We start from the raw sequence: 21,024 nt of genomic DNA on the forward strand, positions 1-21,024 counted from the left end.
AAAGCCACGTTGAGATATCCTTCATACAAGTATGAAACATTTAGAAGGAAGCACATACAGATTGATCCACTGAGATGGTAAGTTTAGTGTAATCTGCATAATTCATAAACTAGACACCATGCTTACAGATAAACTAGGCCATTGATCTGAGCCCTATGGCACAGCTTGACCAATTTCCCTAAATTCTGCGCGGATAGACGGGAAACAAAAGGCTGGTGCCTATTAGTAAGATATGATCAGCCCCATTTCAGTGCTGCACCACTGACTCCTACCTCATTCAGTCTTTTTTGTCAAGATCTCATGATTACAGCATTGAAGGCAGCTGAAAGGTCTAATAGAACCGGGGCAACAAAGTTATTACCCTTATCGGCCGCCAGTTAGAGGTTGTTCAAGACAGAAACTAAACCCACTTTTGTGTCATGTTGAAGTGAAAAGCCGGATTGAGCTGGATCCAACACTGGTTTTGTCCCAGTTAACCTGAAAGTATCCAATTCACATGTTTTACCAGTATATTTACTGGAAAGGGCAGAAGGGAAATTAGTCACAAAATATACATAATAGAGGGATCTGCCGTGGGTTTGTTTTCTTCCAGACTGTGTGCAACATTCGTGACTCCAGCACTCTTAAGTATTTTTACATCAATTTTCAGCATTGATAATGGGTGATACAACGCTCTTTGCCCAGTTTCGCTAACATCACCACCAAGGCCTCCTGCATTGAGTCTGGCAATTGCCCCTTTGAGACAGCTTCCCCTAAGACTTCCAAAAGTTTGTCTGCTAGCACTCCCGCGTACCTCTGATAAAATTCTACCGGCAGCCCATCCTCACCCGGCGCCTTCGCAGTTTTGCAACTGTGTTGCCGCTGTAGTGAAGTAGGATCTGCTTCTTATGGTTACCGCCACTTTTTGCTTGATGTCTCACTGTTTTTGACTAGTCTGACTGGGATACTGCTAATCAGGACCCCAGTCTATCTGCTTTCTCCTTTAAATTGCCATACATGTACTTTGGTACCCTCCAGATTGGATACTGGGGTACCCTTATCAGTCCCTAGTATATGGTACCATTGTACCCAGGGCATAGGTACCCCAGAGGCCTCCCATGGGCTGAATCATGTATCATGCCACCCATGAGAGGCCATGCAAAATTGAACTGCAGGTCTGCTACTGCAACCTGTGTGAGCTGGTGCTTGCCCCATTTACTTTAGATATAGGTTCACTATATCTATTGGTCTCTACACTTAAGGCCTGCTGTAGGGGTGACTTATAGGTTTTATCAATCCTGAAGGCAGAGTGCTGGGTTTTATGTGAGAGGGTGCCCCTGCATGAGCAGAGCCTCTCTGCAGCCTTTGGAGCCCATTCTCCTGGGTTGTCTGTGACTCAGCCTGACATATAGGTAGAGGTGCATTATAACCTCAGTTCAAATGCTATCTCGAAAACAGCAGCATAGAAACATATCGTATTTGGTATCAAACAGCTTGGAATCATACCTCCACGGGAGGTATGATTCCACCCTTTTGAAGCGAGCTTCGTGGGGTCACTGGTCTATCAGGTGGCAGCCTTCTCGACCCGGACAGCACAAAATGGATGCTGCCGACCAAAGACACATTTCGGCCCTCCTGCTGCTGATCCAAGCTCGAGCAGAGGAAGGCAGCTCAATAAGCATCAAGTCACAGAGAGGTGTGACCACCTCTCAGACAGAGTTTAGTGTATTGGGGCTGGGTGGGTGCACTCTGAGAGTGCCTGAAAGTCTACACCTGGGGCACATTTGGTGTCCCTGTGCATAGGTCAGCTAAAACCAGTTCTGGGAGCCATTGGCTCCTGCTCTGGTGCGAAACTGGACAAAGGACATGGGTGTAACCAACCCTCTATCCTGCCCCTCCCCTAGAAGGGTCCCCTGAATCTGTCCAACCTTCTCCCGTGTGTACAAAAGGGCTTACCTGGCTGTAAGACTTTAGATTTTACGTGGACAAGATTCTACAAGAAAAAACCACTGACCTTCGACCGCCTCGACACTCTGGACTTCGCTGGACCTTGACTGGGTTCGACTTTGTCCCCCTTTCTGTCCAAAACTTAGTTTGCTCCCTTGCTCCATACAGGCTCCGTGCAGGACCTGTGGTGCACTAAAGACAATTGAAGAATCTCCCTTGGAGTGAAAGTCACTCCCCTGCATTCGCAGGCACCTAACCGCAACTGACCGGTCTGCTGCTCCTGAGCTCCTGCGGACTCCGAAGATTTTAGCAACACACAAGGTGGGTTTCTGAAAGTCCTCTTGGTCGATCTGCCCTCTCACCAAGTGTAAGGCCTGCATCCCTCATGGGGACTGCATAACCCGAACCCCTGTGCACGCGTCCATTTGCAGTTGTATATGCCCGTTGGCAATTCCTGAGCTTGTGCATTGGACTCCGTGTAGTCCTGACCCGTAGCAGTATTTGCACCAAAGAACTCCGGCCTCCTCGCACTGAGTACTCCGTGGGCTGGTACTTTGCAATCTTGCTCATGGTCCCCTCGTGACTCCTGGTCCTTCAGCTTGTGGGTTTCCCTGAGGGTCATCTTAATTTCTTTTGGGCTTTCCTAGTTGCTGCAGCCCTGCCCTTACTCTCCATTGCTGGGCGAGTCCTCGACCTTGCTGGTACGCACCGTAACCTGTTTGACCTTCCTGCATGGGTTGCTTTTGCCAAGGCTTGTTGTTGCTCCAGCCGGACACCGACCCCCTCAGCACTCGACATCCTTCATGGGACAGCTCGCATCTGGCTCCTGGTCGTCCTTGATGTCTCCGTGTTCTCGTGGCTGCAGAGTCCAGCATCCCTTCTTCGCACCTGAAGGACCCAACATCGGTGGGCATTCGTCTTTCGAGCCCCTGGTCACTCTAAAGGGACCCAGACACTGTCCCCTCTGCTTTCAGGTTCCTTCCTTCCAGAATCCAGGCTTGAGTTCCAATGGACCCTTTTCACCTTCACGGCAGCAGTATTTTTTCACATCCTTCCATTGAGAACAACTGAGGTTTCCAACACCACTTCAAACCTATGCACCCGGCTCCCCTGGGAAAGGTAATTCGGATACTACAGTGTTCGAGGCATGTGGGCTGCTGAATTCATATCTGTGCATAGATCGCCGCCTAGTGTTGGGTCCGGATGATTGCACATTGTTGTCCTGGAAGAGTCTTCGAAGTATCACGAGATAGGTGGCTCCTCCCCTGGACTACAGTGCGCATGGGCATCGACTCCATCCCCAGATTGTTTTTTTCCGCCATTGGATTCGGATGTGTTTCGGTTCCCTCTGTCGGAATCAATAGTTGTTTAACTTTCTTTACTTGAGACCAAAAGGTCTTTAGGACTCGCGTCGGTATTGTCTATCGGTCGGGTTGGTTTATTCATCGGCTCCGATCAACTGCTGCCCATCCGCGTGCTGTCGGCGCGGACGGGCCTACACGACGCTCCAGACTACTTCATCATGGAACGAAGTCCATTTAAGAGGTGCCCAGTGTGTGCCTCAAAGTACCCGCACATCGACGTGCACCCTGTGTGCAACAAGTGCTTGTCGCCGGACCACGACGAGGCCAAGTGTATGGCCTGCTCCAAGTTCCGGTCGAAGAAAACTCTCAAGATACGTCGGGCCGCAAGACTGCAGGCCCAGAGTTCGGCACCCCCACCGGCGAACATCTTTGAAGAGGATGTTGACGACGACACCATCCAAAATGTCTCGGACTCTAACCCGGCGTCGGAGGGCGAAGAAGACTACGACGCGGAGGACGAAGAGTTCGAGGAAGTCGTCGAGGAGGTAGGGGACGACGACGGGGCAATTGCCACCGTGGAGGATAGCTCATAGGAGGAGCTTCCTCACACTGACTCCGGGGCCACCCAACATAATAAGGCCCAGGTCGAGGGATCGCCTTCGGGCCTTACCCAAGACCTCAAAACTCGTCCCACGGCTCCGCCTCCTGGCCCGGCCACGGACATTGGTGGGGCACCACTCCCGGTCCAGAAACCGAAAGTGAAACCATCAGGGTCGACTCCATCCGTATCGAAACCGAAAGTGCAAGTCGCACTGGTTGGATCGAAGGCTTCGGAGGCCTCGGCACCGAAGAAATCCAAGATGGCCGTTGAGCTCAAGAGCCACGCCAAAATGGCCGATCCGAAGACTCCGGTGTCGAAGCCAAAGGCGAAGACGCCCGATGCGGCTGCGTCGGCGCCGAAGTTGGTCGACGCTCTGAAGAGTCGCGTCGACGCCAAGAAGGTCGATGACCATCAGAAGGCCTCAAAAAAGCGTCAGGACGACCCCAAGTCTCTGGCTGCACCGCTCCCAGTCGACAAGGCCAAAGGGGGTGCTGCGTCGGCTCCGAAGACTGCGGCTTTGCTTGCCGACCCGAATCCGGCGTCGGAGGAGTCGCTCGAGCCGGTCCGTCCCTCCGCCTCACTCACCAAGAAGGTCACGGAGTCCCTTCAGCGTATTCGGGATGGGGCCGCGGCGCTCGAGCCGAAGGACACTGTGCCGCCCAAGCAGAAACCGGCGAAGGCGCAGGCGCCGATTCACTTCACGCTGCCGCCAAGGACGGCGCCGAAGGCTTTCACTGCGAAACCTGGGGTCGGAGTGCCCTTGAAGCAGGTTTCTACGCCGAAGGCATCGTTGGTGATTCCAAAGCCACGGCTCCAACCACTAGCAGAGGAGGAGCGTCGAGAGGTAATCATCGACGCCCACACAGGCAAGCTCTCTCTCCTTAAACGGAAAATCACCCCGGAGCCAGTGTTGGAGCATTTCCACATTCCCCTTAAAAAGAAGTCGGACTCTGCAGGTGCGTCTGCCCCTGTGGAGCCTGCATCTCCACAAGGTCGGGAGCTCTCACCCACTCAATCTATCGCTGGAGAGGGGGACGGAGATGAAGAGGATGAGTATGCTTATCCAGTTTACTCAGACCCAGAAGATGTCAATGAGCCATGGTCTGCCGGGGGCGATCCAGAGGACCCTCATTCGGGACATGAGCCACAGCTTTTTGCTGCAAAAACTTCCCCAACAGAGGACTCTGCAGCCTTCAACGCTCTCATTGAAAGAGCTGCAGCCAATCATGACGTAGACCTCCATGCAGACCCAGTGGATGTCGATTTTCTTTTTGACACTTTCTCAGTGGCTGAAAAAACTGTCAAGACATTGCCAATGCTCAAAGGCGTGCTCAAACATGCACCAGAGGTTTTCAAGGAGCCCACCCGGGCAAGCGTCATCAATCCTCGCATTGACAAGAAATACAAGGCAGCGCCCACTGACCCAACGTACATCACCACTAGACTCTTTGGTTGTCTCCAACGCACGTAAACGAGCCAACTCACAGACCACGGGTGATGCTCCTCCCCCTGACAAGGAATCAAAAGTGTTTGAGGCATCAGGGAAACCTATTGCTGCGCAGGCAGCCAATATGTGGCGCATATCAAACACGCAGGCGCTGCTTGCTCGCTACGACAGGGCACACTATGACACCCTAGAAACACTTCTACAGCACTTGCCAGATCAGTATAAGGAGGCTGCTGAAATGTTGATTCAGGAGGGGAAACTTATTACCAATGCCTCCATTAAGTGTGCTCTAGATGTGGCTGATACCGCATCACGAGCAATAAATACTAGCGTTCTGCTGCGCCGGCATGCATGGCTCAGAATATCAGGCTTTAAACCAGACATTCAGACTACCATCCTAACCATCCTTAACCAAACAGTAAATCCAGACCACCTGTTTGGCCCAGAAGTGGATGCCACCCTTGAAAAAATGAAAAGGGACACTGACACTGCTAAATCTATGGGTGCCCTACAGTCCCAGCAGTTTCGGGGTGGTTCCTTTCGCCGCTCCAATAACAGAGGCACCTCAAGGGGTCAAGCGTCACAATCCACACAATTCTATAAAAGTAACACCCAATCCTCATATACCAACAAGGGTAGGGGTGGATACCGTGGCAACAACATCAAGGGCAGAGGACGTGGAAATAACAGCTCCAGGTCCTCCACCGCCAGCAAACAGTGACGCCTTGTCACTGCCCCCCGACCACACAACACCGGTCGGGGGGAGACTCCAGCAGTTCCTGCCCGTGTGGAGGTCCATCATCACGGACAGGTGGGTCGAATCTCTTATCCAATATGGTTATTGTCTGGAACTCACTTCCATTCCACCAAACATACCTCCAAAGAACCGTCCTATGTCCGACGAGCACTTGCACTTGTTGCAGCAGGAAGTTCAAGTCATGCTGCAAAAAGGGGCAATAGAGCTCGTTCCACTGCAAGAAAGGGGAACAGGGGTTTACTCCCTGTACTTTCTAATCCCAAAAAAGGACGGATCTCTCAGGCCCATTCTAGACCTCAGATCTCTCAACTCATACATTCTGTCAGAGCATTTTCATATGCTTACTCTGCAGCAGGTTCTCCCACTGCTTCAGCAAGGGGACTTCCTGGCAACTCTGGACCTCAAGGATGCATACTTTCACATTCCCCTGCATCCTTCACACAGAAAATATCTAAGGTTCACCATTCAAAACCAGCACTACCAGTTCAAGGTTCTGCCCTTTGGGGTCACCACGGCACCCAGGGTCTTCACGAAGTGCCTGGCGACAGTGGCGGCGCATCTAAGACGTCAGAACATCCACGTCTACCCCTATCTGGACGACTGGCTCATTCAAGCAAAGTCGGACAAGCAGTGCGCCGACCACGTGTCCCAAACAATTCACCTTCTGCACGATCTGGGATTCTCACTGAATTACCCAAAGTCCCATCTCCAGCCCGCTCACATACGGCAGTATCTGGGTGCCACCATAAACACTCTGGCGGCTACAGCACAGCCGAATTCAGTGAGGATCAACAGCATTCAATCGCTGATCCAAAAATTCAGACCTCAACACTCACTTCCAGCATGAGTGTTCATGCAGTTGATCGGCATGATGGCCTCCTGCATCTCCATTGTCCCGCACGCGAGACTACATATGCTTCCGCTTCAGGAGTGCTTGGCACGTCAGTGGACTCAGGCTCATGGCCAATTAAAAGACCTAGTGTTGGTGAGCGGTCGGGCATACAACTCTCTGCATTGGTGGAGTCCACAAAACCTTTGCAAGGGCCGACCGTTCCAGGAGCCTGTGCCACAGATTATCCTGACGACGGACGCTTCTCTCCAAGGTGGGGGAGCGCATGTACTCCATTACACAGTGCAGGGACTATGGACTCTACAGCAGAAGAAGATGCACATCAATGTGTTGGAACTGATGGCAATCTTCATGGCCTTAAAGGCGTTCAAAGTACATCTGTGCAACAAGGTCGTGTTGATCCGGACGGACAACATGACGGCCATGTACTACATTCAGAAACAGGGAGGGACACACTCTCCGCAGCTGTCTCATCTGGCTCAGAGCATGTGGAAGTGGGCCATTCAGAGGAACATCTTCCTCATGGCAGAACACCTCCCAGGCAAGGACAATCAGATGGCGGACCTGCTCAGCAGGCACAGCCACCAGATGCACGAGTGGGAGATACATCCATCAGTACTCCAGCCGTACTTTCAGACATGGGGTCATCCAGAAATAGACCTGTTCGCCACAAGGGAGAACGCAAAATGCCAAAGCTTCGCCGCCAGGTTCCCACACCCACAATCGCAGGGCAATGCGATATGGATGAACTGGTCAGGCAAATTTGCGTACGCTTTTCCCCCAGCACCCCTGATACCGCTGGAGGCACGCAAGCTCAGGCAGCACTCAATGACTCTCATCCTGGTTGCTCCAACGTGGGCTCGCCAACCATGGTACACCACGTTTCTGGAACTGTCCGTGGTACCGCATCAAAGGCTTCGTCTCACACCCAGCCTTCTGACGCAGAGCCATGGCGACATTCAGCACCCAGATCCGCAACAGCTCAACCTGGCGATCTGGCTCCTGAAGTCCTAGAGTTTGGCTACCTTAACCTTCCTCCGAATTGCATGGACATCATTCGGGAGGCAAGAAAGCCCACTACTAGAGCCTGTTATGCGGCCAAATGGAAGCGGTTTGTCATTTATTGTGCAAACCACAACATCAATCCACTAGATGCTTCCATTCAGAACATCATCTGTTACCTGTTTCATCTGTACCAGTGTAATTTGGCATATACTTCCATCCGCATTCACCTGTCTGCGATGGCCGCATACCTCCAAAATAGACAGCACCTTTCACTTTTCAAGGTGCCTGCTATCAAGGCTTTTCTGGAAGGACTCAAAAGGGTCATTCCACCGCGGACCCCTCCAGCTCCAGGGTGGAACCTCATTGTGGTTCTTACAAGACTGATGGGTCCTTCCTTTGAGCCACTTCACTCCTACGAACTTCAGTTCTTGACTTGGAAGGTGGCTTTCCTAGTAGCAATTACATCGCTACGGAGAGTTAGTGAGCTGCAGGCCCTCACAATCCAGGAGCCATTCTTCCAGGTTCCTGCTAACAGGGTAGTGCTCCGCACTAACCCTAAATTTCTACCCAAGGTAGTGTCTCAATTCCACATAAACCAAACAATTGAGTTGCCAGTGTTTTTTCAAAATCCTGAGTCACTGGCGGAGCGGATGCTCCACACCCTTGACGTCAAAAGGGCCCTGATGTATTACATTGACAGGACCAAGGATTTTAGATAAACTAAGCAGCTTTTCGTTGCCTTTGCGTCACACCACAAAGGTAACGCTATTTCCAAGGCTGGTATTGCTAGGTGGATAGTGAAATGTATTCAAATCTGTTTTGCAAAAGCAAAACTAACTCTTACAATTCCACCAAGAGCCCACTCCACCAGAAAGTTGGGGGCCTCTATGGCCTTCCTTGGAAACATTCCCTTAGAGGACATATGTAGAGCAGCCACATGGTCTACCACACACACATTTACAAAACATTACTGTGTAGACGTGCACTCTAAACAGCAGGCAGCTGTAGGGCAGGCTGTTCTCAAGACACTTTTCCAAACTGCTGCAGCTGGCACGGGCGGCCGCCGCTAATGGAGGGACTGGTATGTATTCTATGCACAGATATGAATTCAGCAGCCCACATGCCTCGAACTGCAAATGCTACTTACCAGTATGCATCTGTTCTTGGCATGTAGGGCTGCTGACATTCATATCGCCCGCCCTCCTCCCCGGCGCCTGTAGCAGCTGCAGTATTTACATATCATGTCATGGCATGGTCATCATTCACATAGTTCACTCCATCTCGGCCACAATGGCTAAAAACAATCTGGGGATGGAGTCGATGCCCATGCGCACTGTAGTCCAGGGGAGGAGCCACCTATCTCGTGATACTTCGAAGACTCTTCCAGGAACACAATGTGCAATCATCCGGACCCAACACTAGGCGGCGATCTATGCACAGATATGAATGTCAGCAGCCCTACATGCCAAGAGCAGATGCATACTGGTAAGTAGCATTTGCAATCCACGGGTGGGGTGGCTCGCTAACCTCTTAAGTTCCAAAGAGTTTGCTTAAAGTCCCCCTAGAAGGGTCCTTAAACTTTAACTTTGCAACTGTGACTTTCCCATAGCGTTGTACGGAGCACGCGGTCGTGTTTCCTCAAAGCACCCGTTCTCCGTAGGGTGCCACTGTCATCACCTTGGGTGGTAGTTCCTTGGGGTCCCAGTGATTCTATGTGCACTAGGCACTGTCTCTAGTCAAGTCGGGATTGTTATACCATTATTTTAATATATGGTTTGGTCTCCCCCTGGAGCCCACTGTGTATTGTGCTACTTACAACTGTTATATGGATCTCGTATTGTGTGCTTTGTGTTCTATCCTTGTGTAGAGGATAGTAGAGAGTGTTATGTTAATCAATACATATGTTTATATAACTACTGTATGGTTCCCCTTCATTTCGTCATTCAGGAGGTGATATTCTGGTAAAACAAGCTGCTTTACATTCCTTCAAAATTAAGCCTGAAGACTGCTCTCCACAGCTACCACTAGGATAGCTTTCTAAAGGTGATCTTTTACCTCATACATCATAAGGGTCGTTTGGACTAGTGCAAGGTGCACACTTTAATTAGTGGACAGCATTTACCTGGCCAATTTCTCACAGCCGCTATTAACTCTTCTTTAGTGAAAGGTTCCTCTAGATATTCCCTATCTTCCTCAGTCAGCCTATTTGTTTGCTCTTCCATCAGATATTGTACCCCCCCTCCCTCCACTATTCCCGGCTGTGACTAATAGATTTTGCAGAGGTGGGCTGCAAAAGTTGCACTGATGGCTAGTTGCGTGTAAACTAGCTGTCTTCCCTGGTCCTGGACTGCCAACAGTGGGGCATGACGTTTCTCCTGTTTAATCAGCTGGGTCAGCAATGCTCCTGCTTTGTCCCCCACATGTAGCGTTAGTCAGTAGGCCCTAAATACAAATTTGTCCTTAATGGTCGCTCATGTATGTCGAGACTGCCCTCCCAACAGTTTTTTCACCCCATGGTGTACTACTTTGAGTGTCTCCCATTCTATTGATCTACTACCGGCGCTGCCTCAGTTCTCCTCAAAATAATGAGTCGGTGTGTTGCTAACCATGGATGAAGAAACTGGGTCAGTCAATGGGGTAAGTATGTTTTTCATCGTCAATCCAACCATTAATGATTTCCAGTACCAAGCGACATAAGACCTGAATAGAATCGATTAAACGTATTGGTCTGAATTTTATAAGCAACTTTCTATCTCCCTTTTTATAAAGGGGTATAACCTCGGCTCCCTTAGCAATAGAATTTTTCAACACTAGAATATGTTTAAACCAGTTTTCTTTGTCATGGGCGAACATACCTCTGCGGAGCTTTCCCCTGAACAATGGAGTTTATAGCAATTTTTACATCACTTTAGTCGAATACCATATCATCTTGGGTCAGGGCTTCGAGGTTATACTGGTCAGCAGAATTTTAGGCTTGTATTTCCTCAGTGCATAATGCCTTAAAATGGTTAACCTGGTCAGGAGGCAAGATGTATTTTGTAGGTTGTGCTGCAGCCACATTACCACCCTGCCCCCCCCCACATGTCACCGGGGTCCAAAATTTGCACAAATCTTTCTTAGAGCATGTTCTTAGGAGATCTTGCCACCTCTTCTAATCCTAGTCCCGGTTATCTTTGTTGGGCCAGCTTGTAAGTTTCCTTAGGATGTGCATTTGCCCTACATCCTTTTTTTCTATTAGCTAGTGTTAACTGCCTTCTGGACAGCCTGCATTCCTTGTTGATATAGGTGCTATTATTACAAGAGTTCCTTTTATTGTGTATGGTAGGCGCTAAAAAGTATAAAGTTATATGTTCAAAACAGTGTGAATGTATACTTGTTGCTTCCAGTATGTTGTCATTTTTAACCATTATAGCATCTAGCTTCGATGTTGCACTTACTAGATCAAAGCCAATGAATTCAAAGTGGCTAAACATCCTTTGTTATGCAGTGCATGAGGTAGTCATGCAGCAATTTTCACCAGAGAGACCTCATAGACAGACATACGTGCTTATGGTCGCTCTCAATTATTTTTTTCTTAACTACCATGTCCACCACACTTTGCCAAAATCTGAGGTCACTCAATATCTGGTCAATAAGACTTAAGCAATTAGGCCTCTTGTATGTAGTTGCCTCCCTTATTATACAACTTAGTTCTGCTGTTCATTGCCCTCAGCGCATGTTCTAATGTAAGGGTCTTCAATTGTAGGGCTACTTGAATCCACTTTATAATGGGGCCTAAATCAAGTTGAGGGATAGCCCATTTCTCGTTTTCTTCACTGGTTAAATTAATATCATCCCTATCCAGGAGTTCAAACATGGTGCGGAAGTCCCCTGCTAGAATAATATGTTGGGGGTGCGTCTTCTTTTCCCATTAGTTCTTAATTGTTTTCAAGATTTCTGACAGTATACCTCCCTTGACCCCTCTCGCATAGATATTATAGATTTACACATTGGGATTCCTATGTGTCCTCAGTTGTAATCCCAGAATATCAGGGGAGTCAATTTCTAATCTCAGAATTGTACAATTAAGTGTAACTCAGACATATATTAACAGCCCCCAAATATCAGTCCCCATGGATTTTCTTTGCCGGAATATAAAAACGTATATAACCTGCCCTAAACACAGGCTTGGTGCTCCAAGTTTATTGAAAAGAGCAAATATCAAACTTTTTGACAAAGTCGTTCCTATTGGGTAGATTAAGTTTAGATTTTAAGCCTTCCACATTCAAGGAAATGACCGAGACATTGCCATTTGGCTTTTCAATGGGTATGCAGGGCTGTGCAGGTGAAGATGTATTTGTGATGGAAACAACATTTTCCTGGGCATTTTGCAAAGTGCTGTCACAAGAATTGTGGGCCTCCTCTTCAAGTCCAGTGTGCCTCGTATGTTAGTCTGCTTAAAGGCTGATATTTTAGTTCTTTTGTTATACCCTTTGTCTCTGTGTACAGACTCTGATGACCTGTATTGTACTGGTCAACGAGGGCTACTCGCTCTACACAGACAATCAAGTTTGCCCCAAAGTAGAACCACTATCCAAACAAGAATGTAAAGGTCGGTTGGCGTTAGACAGGCTCTCTTGCCCTTTGGTATTTAAAGTGGATAATTTCATTATTTGGGGGACTGGCCCTTGCATCAAGGGCCACAAAACTGTCTGCTAGTCTTCTGTTCTTTACAATTATTTCAATACAATCTAACTTAGAGCCATGTACAGATCGCCTTTTATCACTGCTAATATCGTCTCTAATGATCGACTTTGAGTCCCTAACATGGCGTATCCAGTGTATGACCTTGGTTTTTTAGAGAGTCCTCACCCTCGTATCTTGAAAGGGAATGAAGTTTGGGCACATTGATCTTATACATTTGACATAGTGATATCAAATTCCTTTGTTGGCATGTAGATCTACATTCCCACTATTAGTCGGTAAACCGCGTCTTCCACTTGTCCCCATCAACGTAACCCCAGAGCACTGTAGCTAGAGGTAGAAAGAGGCCATTCTCCAGCTTTTTTTTAGTATCTACTTTCCCTGCTTGCCCCGGGCCTGGTCGTGCTCTGTGCAGGGCCCCTCGCTCGTTCCCCCAGTATTTCGGCAAGCCCCCTTCGAGCTTCCACATGGAGTGTGGGGCCTTGCAAGGTTCCCAGTTGCATTGTTCTCATGATTGCCCCTGCTATTAATATTAGTTTCTGCTACTGCCGCCATCAGTTGTTTCACCATGTTAGTTAATAGGTTAATTGCGATACCATGATCTTAAGGTCCCCTATCTTATCACTCAACTCTTAAATTGTCTCTCTGGAATAGTCCGAATGAGTTTCAGGCAGTTGATTCTGGAGCTTCAAGAATAATTTGGGACCCCGTTAGCGTTTGAAATGGCAAAAAGGGATTATTACAAACTATGGATAGCTCTAGAGGCGGTTCGTTTGGTGGAGCCTTACTTACTAGTTGCTTTCTTTTTTAAATAAACTTAGTAGTGTGTGTGAAGCATGTTTCGCTTTCATGGCTGATCTACCCTGGATATTATTTTGTGGACTTTTATTACCTATAATAGAGTCCACTTCCATCAGCAGATGTATTTCATCAACAGTACAATTAATGGTTTTCATTGTCACCTTGCTGAGCTTAGCAGCTCCTTGGGCAGGTTCAGTAGCTTTGCGTTTCTCCATGGTACCACAAGTCTGCTATTCGCCAACAGAGTACAAATGAAATAAAAGAAATGGTAAGGTATCTACAGAATTAGTTGAAATACGCGTGCTTATGGGGTCCCTTTGACAAACCCAGACATAAAATAAGTTCGGATAAAACTTGGCAGTACATTAACCCAACGGGGGTGGCTCAGCCCAGTCTCAGACGGGCTCGGATGGCCCTGCCCTTGGCCCGTGCTGCGAGATGAAGAGAGCGATTTTAAGCACTTCCTGGAAGCGGTCGTCCTAGGGCCCTCCTTCTCCTTGGCCCAATGGTTTTTGTGACTGGTAGCCATTTGGGAGCCCTTCAACTGGCTGAAGAAATAGGAATGTGCTCAGTTCAACATCTGCTGACCATTCAAACCTCCTTTTCAATCCAGCCATATATAAAGTACAAATTAACACAATTTGAGAAATTCTTGCTTACCCGCCTTAGACTAACCATATTTCATAGGCTAATCTCGTTCCATATACAGAATGACTGGAGTAAGAATTTACCACCGTGCCCGTGTGATAAAATTTCACCTCAATCTTCAATTCACGTGTCCCTGTTCTGTAAATTTTATGAGGCCCCACGTAGACGATGGATTCTTCCATTACTGAGACAAATGGGAATTCGAACTTGCCGACCAGCATTCCTAGCACTTTTGATGTTAGAAAATGTACTATATGCGAAGTCCATTGCCTGTTTTTTTAAATTTTGTATAAACCATCGACCTAATCTTAGTTAATTAATGTATGTTTTATCTTAAACTGTATAATGAATTATGTGTTTTTTAAAAAATTATGTTAACTGGAACCAAGCTGAATCTGTACTTTTATGGTTTTTTACGAATAATGAATACCGAATAAAGATCATGAATTGAATTGAATTGACTGGTAGTCAGGGTCAAAACAAAAGCACATGCAACCCAACCCGCCTGCGGGATGGAGTGCGCTTTTAAGCGCTTCCTTACAACAATGTTCCCAGGGCCCTCCTCCGTCTTGGCATGATGATTTTTGGGACAGGTAGTTCCGGTCAGGGTCACAACAACAGCACACGCTTCCCACTCATATATTACATCACTCATGACATGTTCTATGACATCATTATTTCACTGCAACATCTGAAATTACATCATTGATGACAATACTGTACACGGCGAAGCTGTGAATTATAGTTTCTTTAGGCAAGAGTTACTGCTATTTGAGATAACTATAACTGGTGAATTTCAATGGTTTTGTTAGTTTAAAACAGTATGTTTTAACTGACATTTTTACCTAACTATAACATCCCTTTAACCGTTCTGTTTTTGAGTGAATTTCTAAGTTTTGTTTCCTTAATTTTAAATGAGATATAATTACAATTCCTAACTACAAGTGTAGTGTGGTCTTGGTTGCTCACACCACCCTGTACTGACTTTGTGGAGATGTTTTGGTGGGATTGATGATGGCAAAACTTATGGAATGGAGAAGTTTCCACCAAGAAACTCAAAAGTTGCTGATTGCGCACATGCGCCTTTTTGCTCTTTCAGTCTCACCAGCGGCAGCACAACAAGGATAAGCCGTACAAGTGTCCAAACTGTTACAGAGCGTACTCCGATTCAGCCTCCCTGCAGATCCACCTCTCAGCCCACGCTGTCAAGCACGCCAAGGCCTATTGCTGTAGCATGTGTGGTCGGGCGTACACTTCGGTAAGAGGTTGTATGTGTGTCTATGATTTCTGCTGAAATGTTTATGATTAGCTCCAATGCCTTTCTTTTTCAATGTTGAAGCAAAACAGGCCTTTACATGCTCAAATCTCAGACAAGAAAAAAGCGTGGGTCAAAGATACGCCCATAGCTGTTGGTTTGCATGGTCTATCTTTTTAACACTTTACGGTCTAGTACCACTTGATCAGATCCTTTCCTAGTGACAACTTTGTTTAGATAATGTGCTACACATATTACAACTCATACACTTGGAACTGTGTGGCACAATGGTCACAAAGGACCCAAAACTGAGCACAATGGGTTGGGCGTCCTGCAGGCCCACCCATAAGAATCATCCATCAGGCTGCTGTGAAGATGCACAATCAAGCTTTTAGACTACCTCTTTCTGTTAGATGATACAAGTTCATACCTTAGATACTCAATCTACCTGTCCTCTTTTATGACCATCTATACAGATCAACCCAGTCTCCTCTCGGGAGGCAGCAACTTACGAGTAATTCCTTAATTTATTTTATTAAGGCCTGAAAAGCAGTTTGAAGTTAGCTTACTTGATGGCTATCTTATGACCTTCACCTGTGGGGTTATCTGGGGAATTCAAGTCCACCTTAAGATTAAGAGATACATGAAGGGCTTGCTACACCACCAATCCCTTTTTTCCCTCCACTGTTAAGTCTACTGCTGGGAATTCCTATTCCCACAGCACTTGTCACACCTTAAAAAAATAAACTGATGTAACATGCTTTTTCTTCTCAGGTGGTACAGAAACTACAGATACATTTTCTCAAGTGAAGAGCTACCATTCAGATTGTCCACATCACATGGTTTCATATCTGAATCATCAGCAAAGTCCCTCAACTTTCATATCATCCAGTGTCATCATTTAGCAGCTCTCCGTCAGGTTTTACATGACCTTTAGGCCTATATCATAGACGGCTGAGATTAGTCTTAGGATATTCAGATCCTGATCCACACTTTGGGGTATTATCCTTCTACAATATCCTGGATAACCTTGGAGGGTGGATCTACCCCATAGATTACACAGATCTTCTAAAGAACAGACGTACGCCATAGATTATACAGATCATCGTCACTCTTACTGTGGCTAGTGACATTTCGAGTTATGCAGATCTAGACTGGACTAATACCCAGACTGCAGGGATGCCCTCCTGCTTAAACATCTCATGTATGATCACGTTGGTTTAGAGAGAAGAAAACTCTTAGGTTTTTTTATGGGTTACAGAAAATATTTGGTGTTTTTAAAATAGTAGATCGAAGCAAATCTGGTCAAATGCTCACCAGATTTTCTTGTGCCCTTGATAAATTTAGACTTATGTTGGGCATGTTCTCTAATATTTAAGAGATGTGTGATCCTCATTGTGGCTTTTCCCCATCATCATTCTTTAGATATGCCTCCCACCTCGTGGCAGAATGTGAAACTGCTTCTATAACTGAATTACAGGCACACAACAGAGCTGAATTTAACAAACACTTGAGTACCTCATATATGGCACGTCTCTGCTACATTGTGTCTGATGTCTGTTTATCCTTGCTCGTTGCCCTTTTTGTATGCCCATCACAGTGGATTGAAATCTGCTTTCCTGGTACACCTAAAACTCTTTTCGTAAGTCTTAGTTCCTATAGCAGGTCCCCTTTCTGTTTTATTTTGTAGGAAGGTGGAATCTGACTACATGGTTGCCCCCACTTTTTTCCTGGTATTTTGATGGTTTTAGACTTAGTTTGGCTGGGATCCTGCTATGGGATCCTGCTATCAAGGGTCTCAGCCTATCTGCTTTCCTCTCTAAATGGATTCCATGTACTTTAGGTACACTCCAGTTTGGTTACTGGGGTACCCTTGTGAGTCCCTAATTAATGGTACCTTAGGTACCAACAGGCATAGGTATCCCAGAGGCCTACCAGGGGCTGCAGCATGTATTATGCCACCCCTGGGAAGCCTTCCAAAATGACACCACAGGACTGCTACTGCAGCCTGGGTATGGTGGTGCATGCACCCCTACTAAGATATAGGTTACCTATATCTACCTTTAATCACTGACACATATAAACCTATCAGTCACTCCTATTGCTGGCCTTATTAATCCTGAAGGCAGAGTGCTTGGTTTTGTGTGAGAGGGTGCCCATGCATGAGCAGGACCCCATTGCAGCTTTCGGAGCCTATTCTCTGAGGCTGTTCTGTGATGCAGCCAGACCATATACTCTTAAGTGCATTATAACCTCGCGGTACATGCTAACTTTGGAATGGCTGCATGGAAAAATGTTGTGTTTGGTGTCAAACACTTTGGAATCCAGTCCTGGCAGCGGGTGTAGAATTCCACCCTTCTAGAGGGAGAGACATGTACACACTGGTCTGCCCGGTAACAGTTTAAAAGAGCCCTGGCATCACAAAATGGATGCTGCAGCCAAAGACACGAGTCTGGCCTCCTGCTGATGACCGAAACTCCGGCAGGGGAGGTCTGGACAATAGGTTTCCTGTCACAGAGAGGTGTACCCACCTCCCAGACAGGCTTAGTGTATTGGGGCTGGGTGGGTGCACTCTGAGAGTGCCAGAAAGTCTGTACTGGGGGCATATTTGGTGTCCCTGTTCATAGGCCAGTTCAAACTGGTTTCAGGGGCGCTCAGCCCCTGCTCTGGCGCGAAACTGGACAAAGGAAATGGGTGTAGCCACCCGGCTTTCCAACCCCTCCCATAGGTGGGTCCCCAGAGTATGTCCAACCCCTCTCTTCAGTATAAGTAAGGGACCCCTGGCAACAGGACTTTAGATTACACCTGGACGAAACTCTGAAACTGAATCCTGGAACTTCGGCGCTCTACTAAAGACTAGAGGACGGAATAATATCCCTTGGAGTCAAGGAGTGACTCCCCTGCTCAAGCAGGCACCAATGAAGCATCTTGCCGGTCTGCATTTCCAAAGCTCCTGACGGACTCCGAAGAATTTGCGACACAGGAAGAGGATTTCCAGACTTCTCAGAGGCCGACACGAGTCCCCAGCAAAGCTGAGACCCGTAGCCCTTACGAGTGACGTGAAACCAGAACCCCTGGAAACCGTACACATTTGCTAAGTGCATTGACTTCCCGAGCTTTCCTGAAGTTGTGCTTTGGGTTAGTTGTAGCCCAAGCCCGAGCATCATCTGCACCAAAGATTGTGGGCCTACACTCCACAAGTGGGCCTACTTCCGCTCGAGGCTCCTTCGCGATCCCTGGTTTGTCGACTGATGGGTCCCCTCAAAGGTAACTCTAATTTTCCTTGGACTTCCCTGGTTGCTCCAGACATTCCCTGACTCTCCACCGCGTGGTGAGTCCCTCAGACTCTGCTGTTCTGCACCGAAGCATTTCTTTGATTCCTGCGTGGGTTGCTGTTGCCAAGGCTTGTTGGGTCCAATCCGGAAACCGACACAGCAGCACTCGGCATCCTTTGTGGGACAGCTCGAATCCAGAACCTGGTCCTCGTGGCTGAAGAGGCAAGCTTCACCTGAAATCACCCGACATCGGTGGACATTCGACTATCGTGTCACTGGCAAGTGACCCAGACTCTGTCCCCTCTGGTTTCCGGTTCTTCTCATCTTCGATCCAGGCTGGGATCACATCGGACACTTTCCACTTGGAAGCCAGCAGCACTTTGCAGCAGATCGCCATTGAAAACGACGACGAAACCTGTCACCAAAAGACAACTATGCACCCGGCTTCCCTTTGTGAGGTAACTAGAGTACTCCGGTGCTCCCGTGGGTGTTGGCTGTAGAACCCCCTAGTTCTAAAGGGGTTTGCTCCAAGTCCTCTTCTAAGTGTCCTTTATCTTTAAAATTCCGACTGCGACTTTCCCCATTAAAGTTAATGGTGGTTCGCGGCTGTGTTCACACACTGTTCATGTCCTCTGTGGGTCCCCTGTGTCACTACCTTCGGTGGCACTTGGTGGCCCCAGCGGTTCTAAAGGCTCTAGGCCTTGTGTCTATGCGAGTTGTGGTTCTTATACCACTTTCTTAAAATACATGGTTTGGTACGCCCCTAGGGCTCAACGTATATTGTGCTAATTTACTGTGTGATATTAAGTTTACTGAATGTACCTTTGCCCATAGCCTCATAAAGGGACTAGAGGGATGTGTTTAGAATAAAAACATAAATTTTATATATATACCTGGTGTGGTTCTCCTTTCATTTGATCATTCACAAGATTATAGACTGGTAAAACAAGCTGGTATACATTCCTCCGAGCCTTCGCCTGAAGGCTGCTCTCCACAGCTTACCACTAGGATAGCTTTCTATTAAGGTTGTCTTTAACTTACCATCAATAAGGGTCGTTTGGACTGGTGCAAGGTGCCCACTAGAATAGTGGACCTCATATGCCAGGCCAACTTCTCACAATGTTATGCTGTCTTTTTCCTCCTTCTGCCTCTTCCTTCAAATAGGGTAGCTTAGGAAGCAGTGCTTTGTGTTTAAGCTGTGCATGTCATGCTGTCAGCCCTTTGGCAGCAGCTGACATGCAGTGAAGTAGTGTGGCTCACTGGTTAGAGGCGGCCGACCCGAGAGCAGAGGACGGCCCGGGACCAGGGTTCGATTCCCGACGCGGCAGGTTTCTGGACCAGGGTCAGCGGACTCGATAATTCTCTCGCCTCGGTGCCCACTCTGATCAGCGATCACACTCGGCAACTCTGGGCATTAGCTTGCCTCATCTTCACTAACGGCCCCACCAGACCGCCGGGGATGCCTGGTCTCACCCTGGAGATACCCACTAAGGGACCATCTCTCAGGGAAGCCAGGAAGGGTTTCGCAGCGGTCGAAGCGCGGAGATACTCCTCCGGGAGTCGATCCTAGCGCTATATAAACCTGCAATTAATTAATTAATTAATCTTCTGCTTGGGAAATGGGAGTTCAGTACAATTTTTTAGCCACTGGGCAAGGCACCAAGCCCTCTTCCTGCTGTTAAGGAAGAGAGAAATCCAATCCTAGTGACCCTCCCTCCAGGCCATACGCAAGTGGTGAGTAACTTTCATCTCTGTCTCATGCCGAAGCGGCCTACAAAAACAAACCTGAGAAATCGCATTCTATGGCTTAAAAGGTTATTAGAGGTCTATACATTGATCCATTATGGCATCCCTATGCCCCTCTAGGACCTCAATTTCTCTGTAACAGGCTGATGCGCACACCTTTTGAGCCAGTGGTAGGTATACTGCAACTATTTTTTTTTTTTTTTTTTTTTACTCTTTATTGATGACTGCAATAAGGGTTCACCTTTACAGTATTATATGCATACATATCAGTCAGTTTTTCTTTTTGGTATTAAGGTGCACATCCTGCGTGTCTTACAGTAAATAAGTAGTCACTCAACCAAATGTCAGACACAATAATCAAGTAATGAGGCCAATCCCGCCCCACCTATGTCAGTATTCTCGTACCGACTGCATTGTCCAAAAAGGAAAAATTCACTGCATACATGACATAAACTCCCACCCTCATTACAACTCCCACCCTCTAACCCACCCTCTCCTGGTCGCTTTGGAACTTGTTACATGAATCGCCGTAGGGCCGATCGTTCTGTCTGTCGGGCTGTAACATCAGGGCGTAACTATCCTATACACTTTCCTGTGAGAGGGGGGAGGAAGGGGTGGGGGGGGGGGCAATCGACCTCGTCTACAGCCCAATTCTGTTCACTGGATCAAATCATTGCGACCTCTCTACCTGGGGGAATTCTAAATCTAACCCTTCCAGTTTCAGCA

At 47.6% G+C, this 21,024-nt stretch overlaps 1 protein-coding gene across 10 annotated transcripts in view; it reads left to right on the plus strand.

The window, feature by feature from the left end:
* The window catches only part of ZNF362 (zinc finger protein 362), a 215,980-nt gene that overhangs the window by 187,763 nt on the left and 7,193 nt on the right, over nucleotides 1-21,024 (plus strand). For all 10 annotated transcript variants that reach the window (XM_086922207.1, XM_086922208.1, XM_086922213.1 and 7 more), the window contains one exon: nucleotides 15,122-15,280. In XM_086922207.1, the coding sequence (XP_086778333.1) occupies nucleotides 15,122-15,280 (159 nt within the window). The remainder of the gene's footprint in view (nucleotides 1-15,121; nucleotides 15,281-21,024) is intronic.

Source organism: Lissotriton vulgaris, chromosome 5, assembly GCF_964263255.1.
Source record: "Lissotriton vulgaris chromosome 5, aLisVul1.2, whole genome shotgun sequence".
NCBI classification, from domain to species: domain Eukaryota; kingdom Metazoa; phylum Chordata; class Amphibia; order Caudata; family Salamandridae; genus Lissotriton; species Lissotriton vulgaris.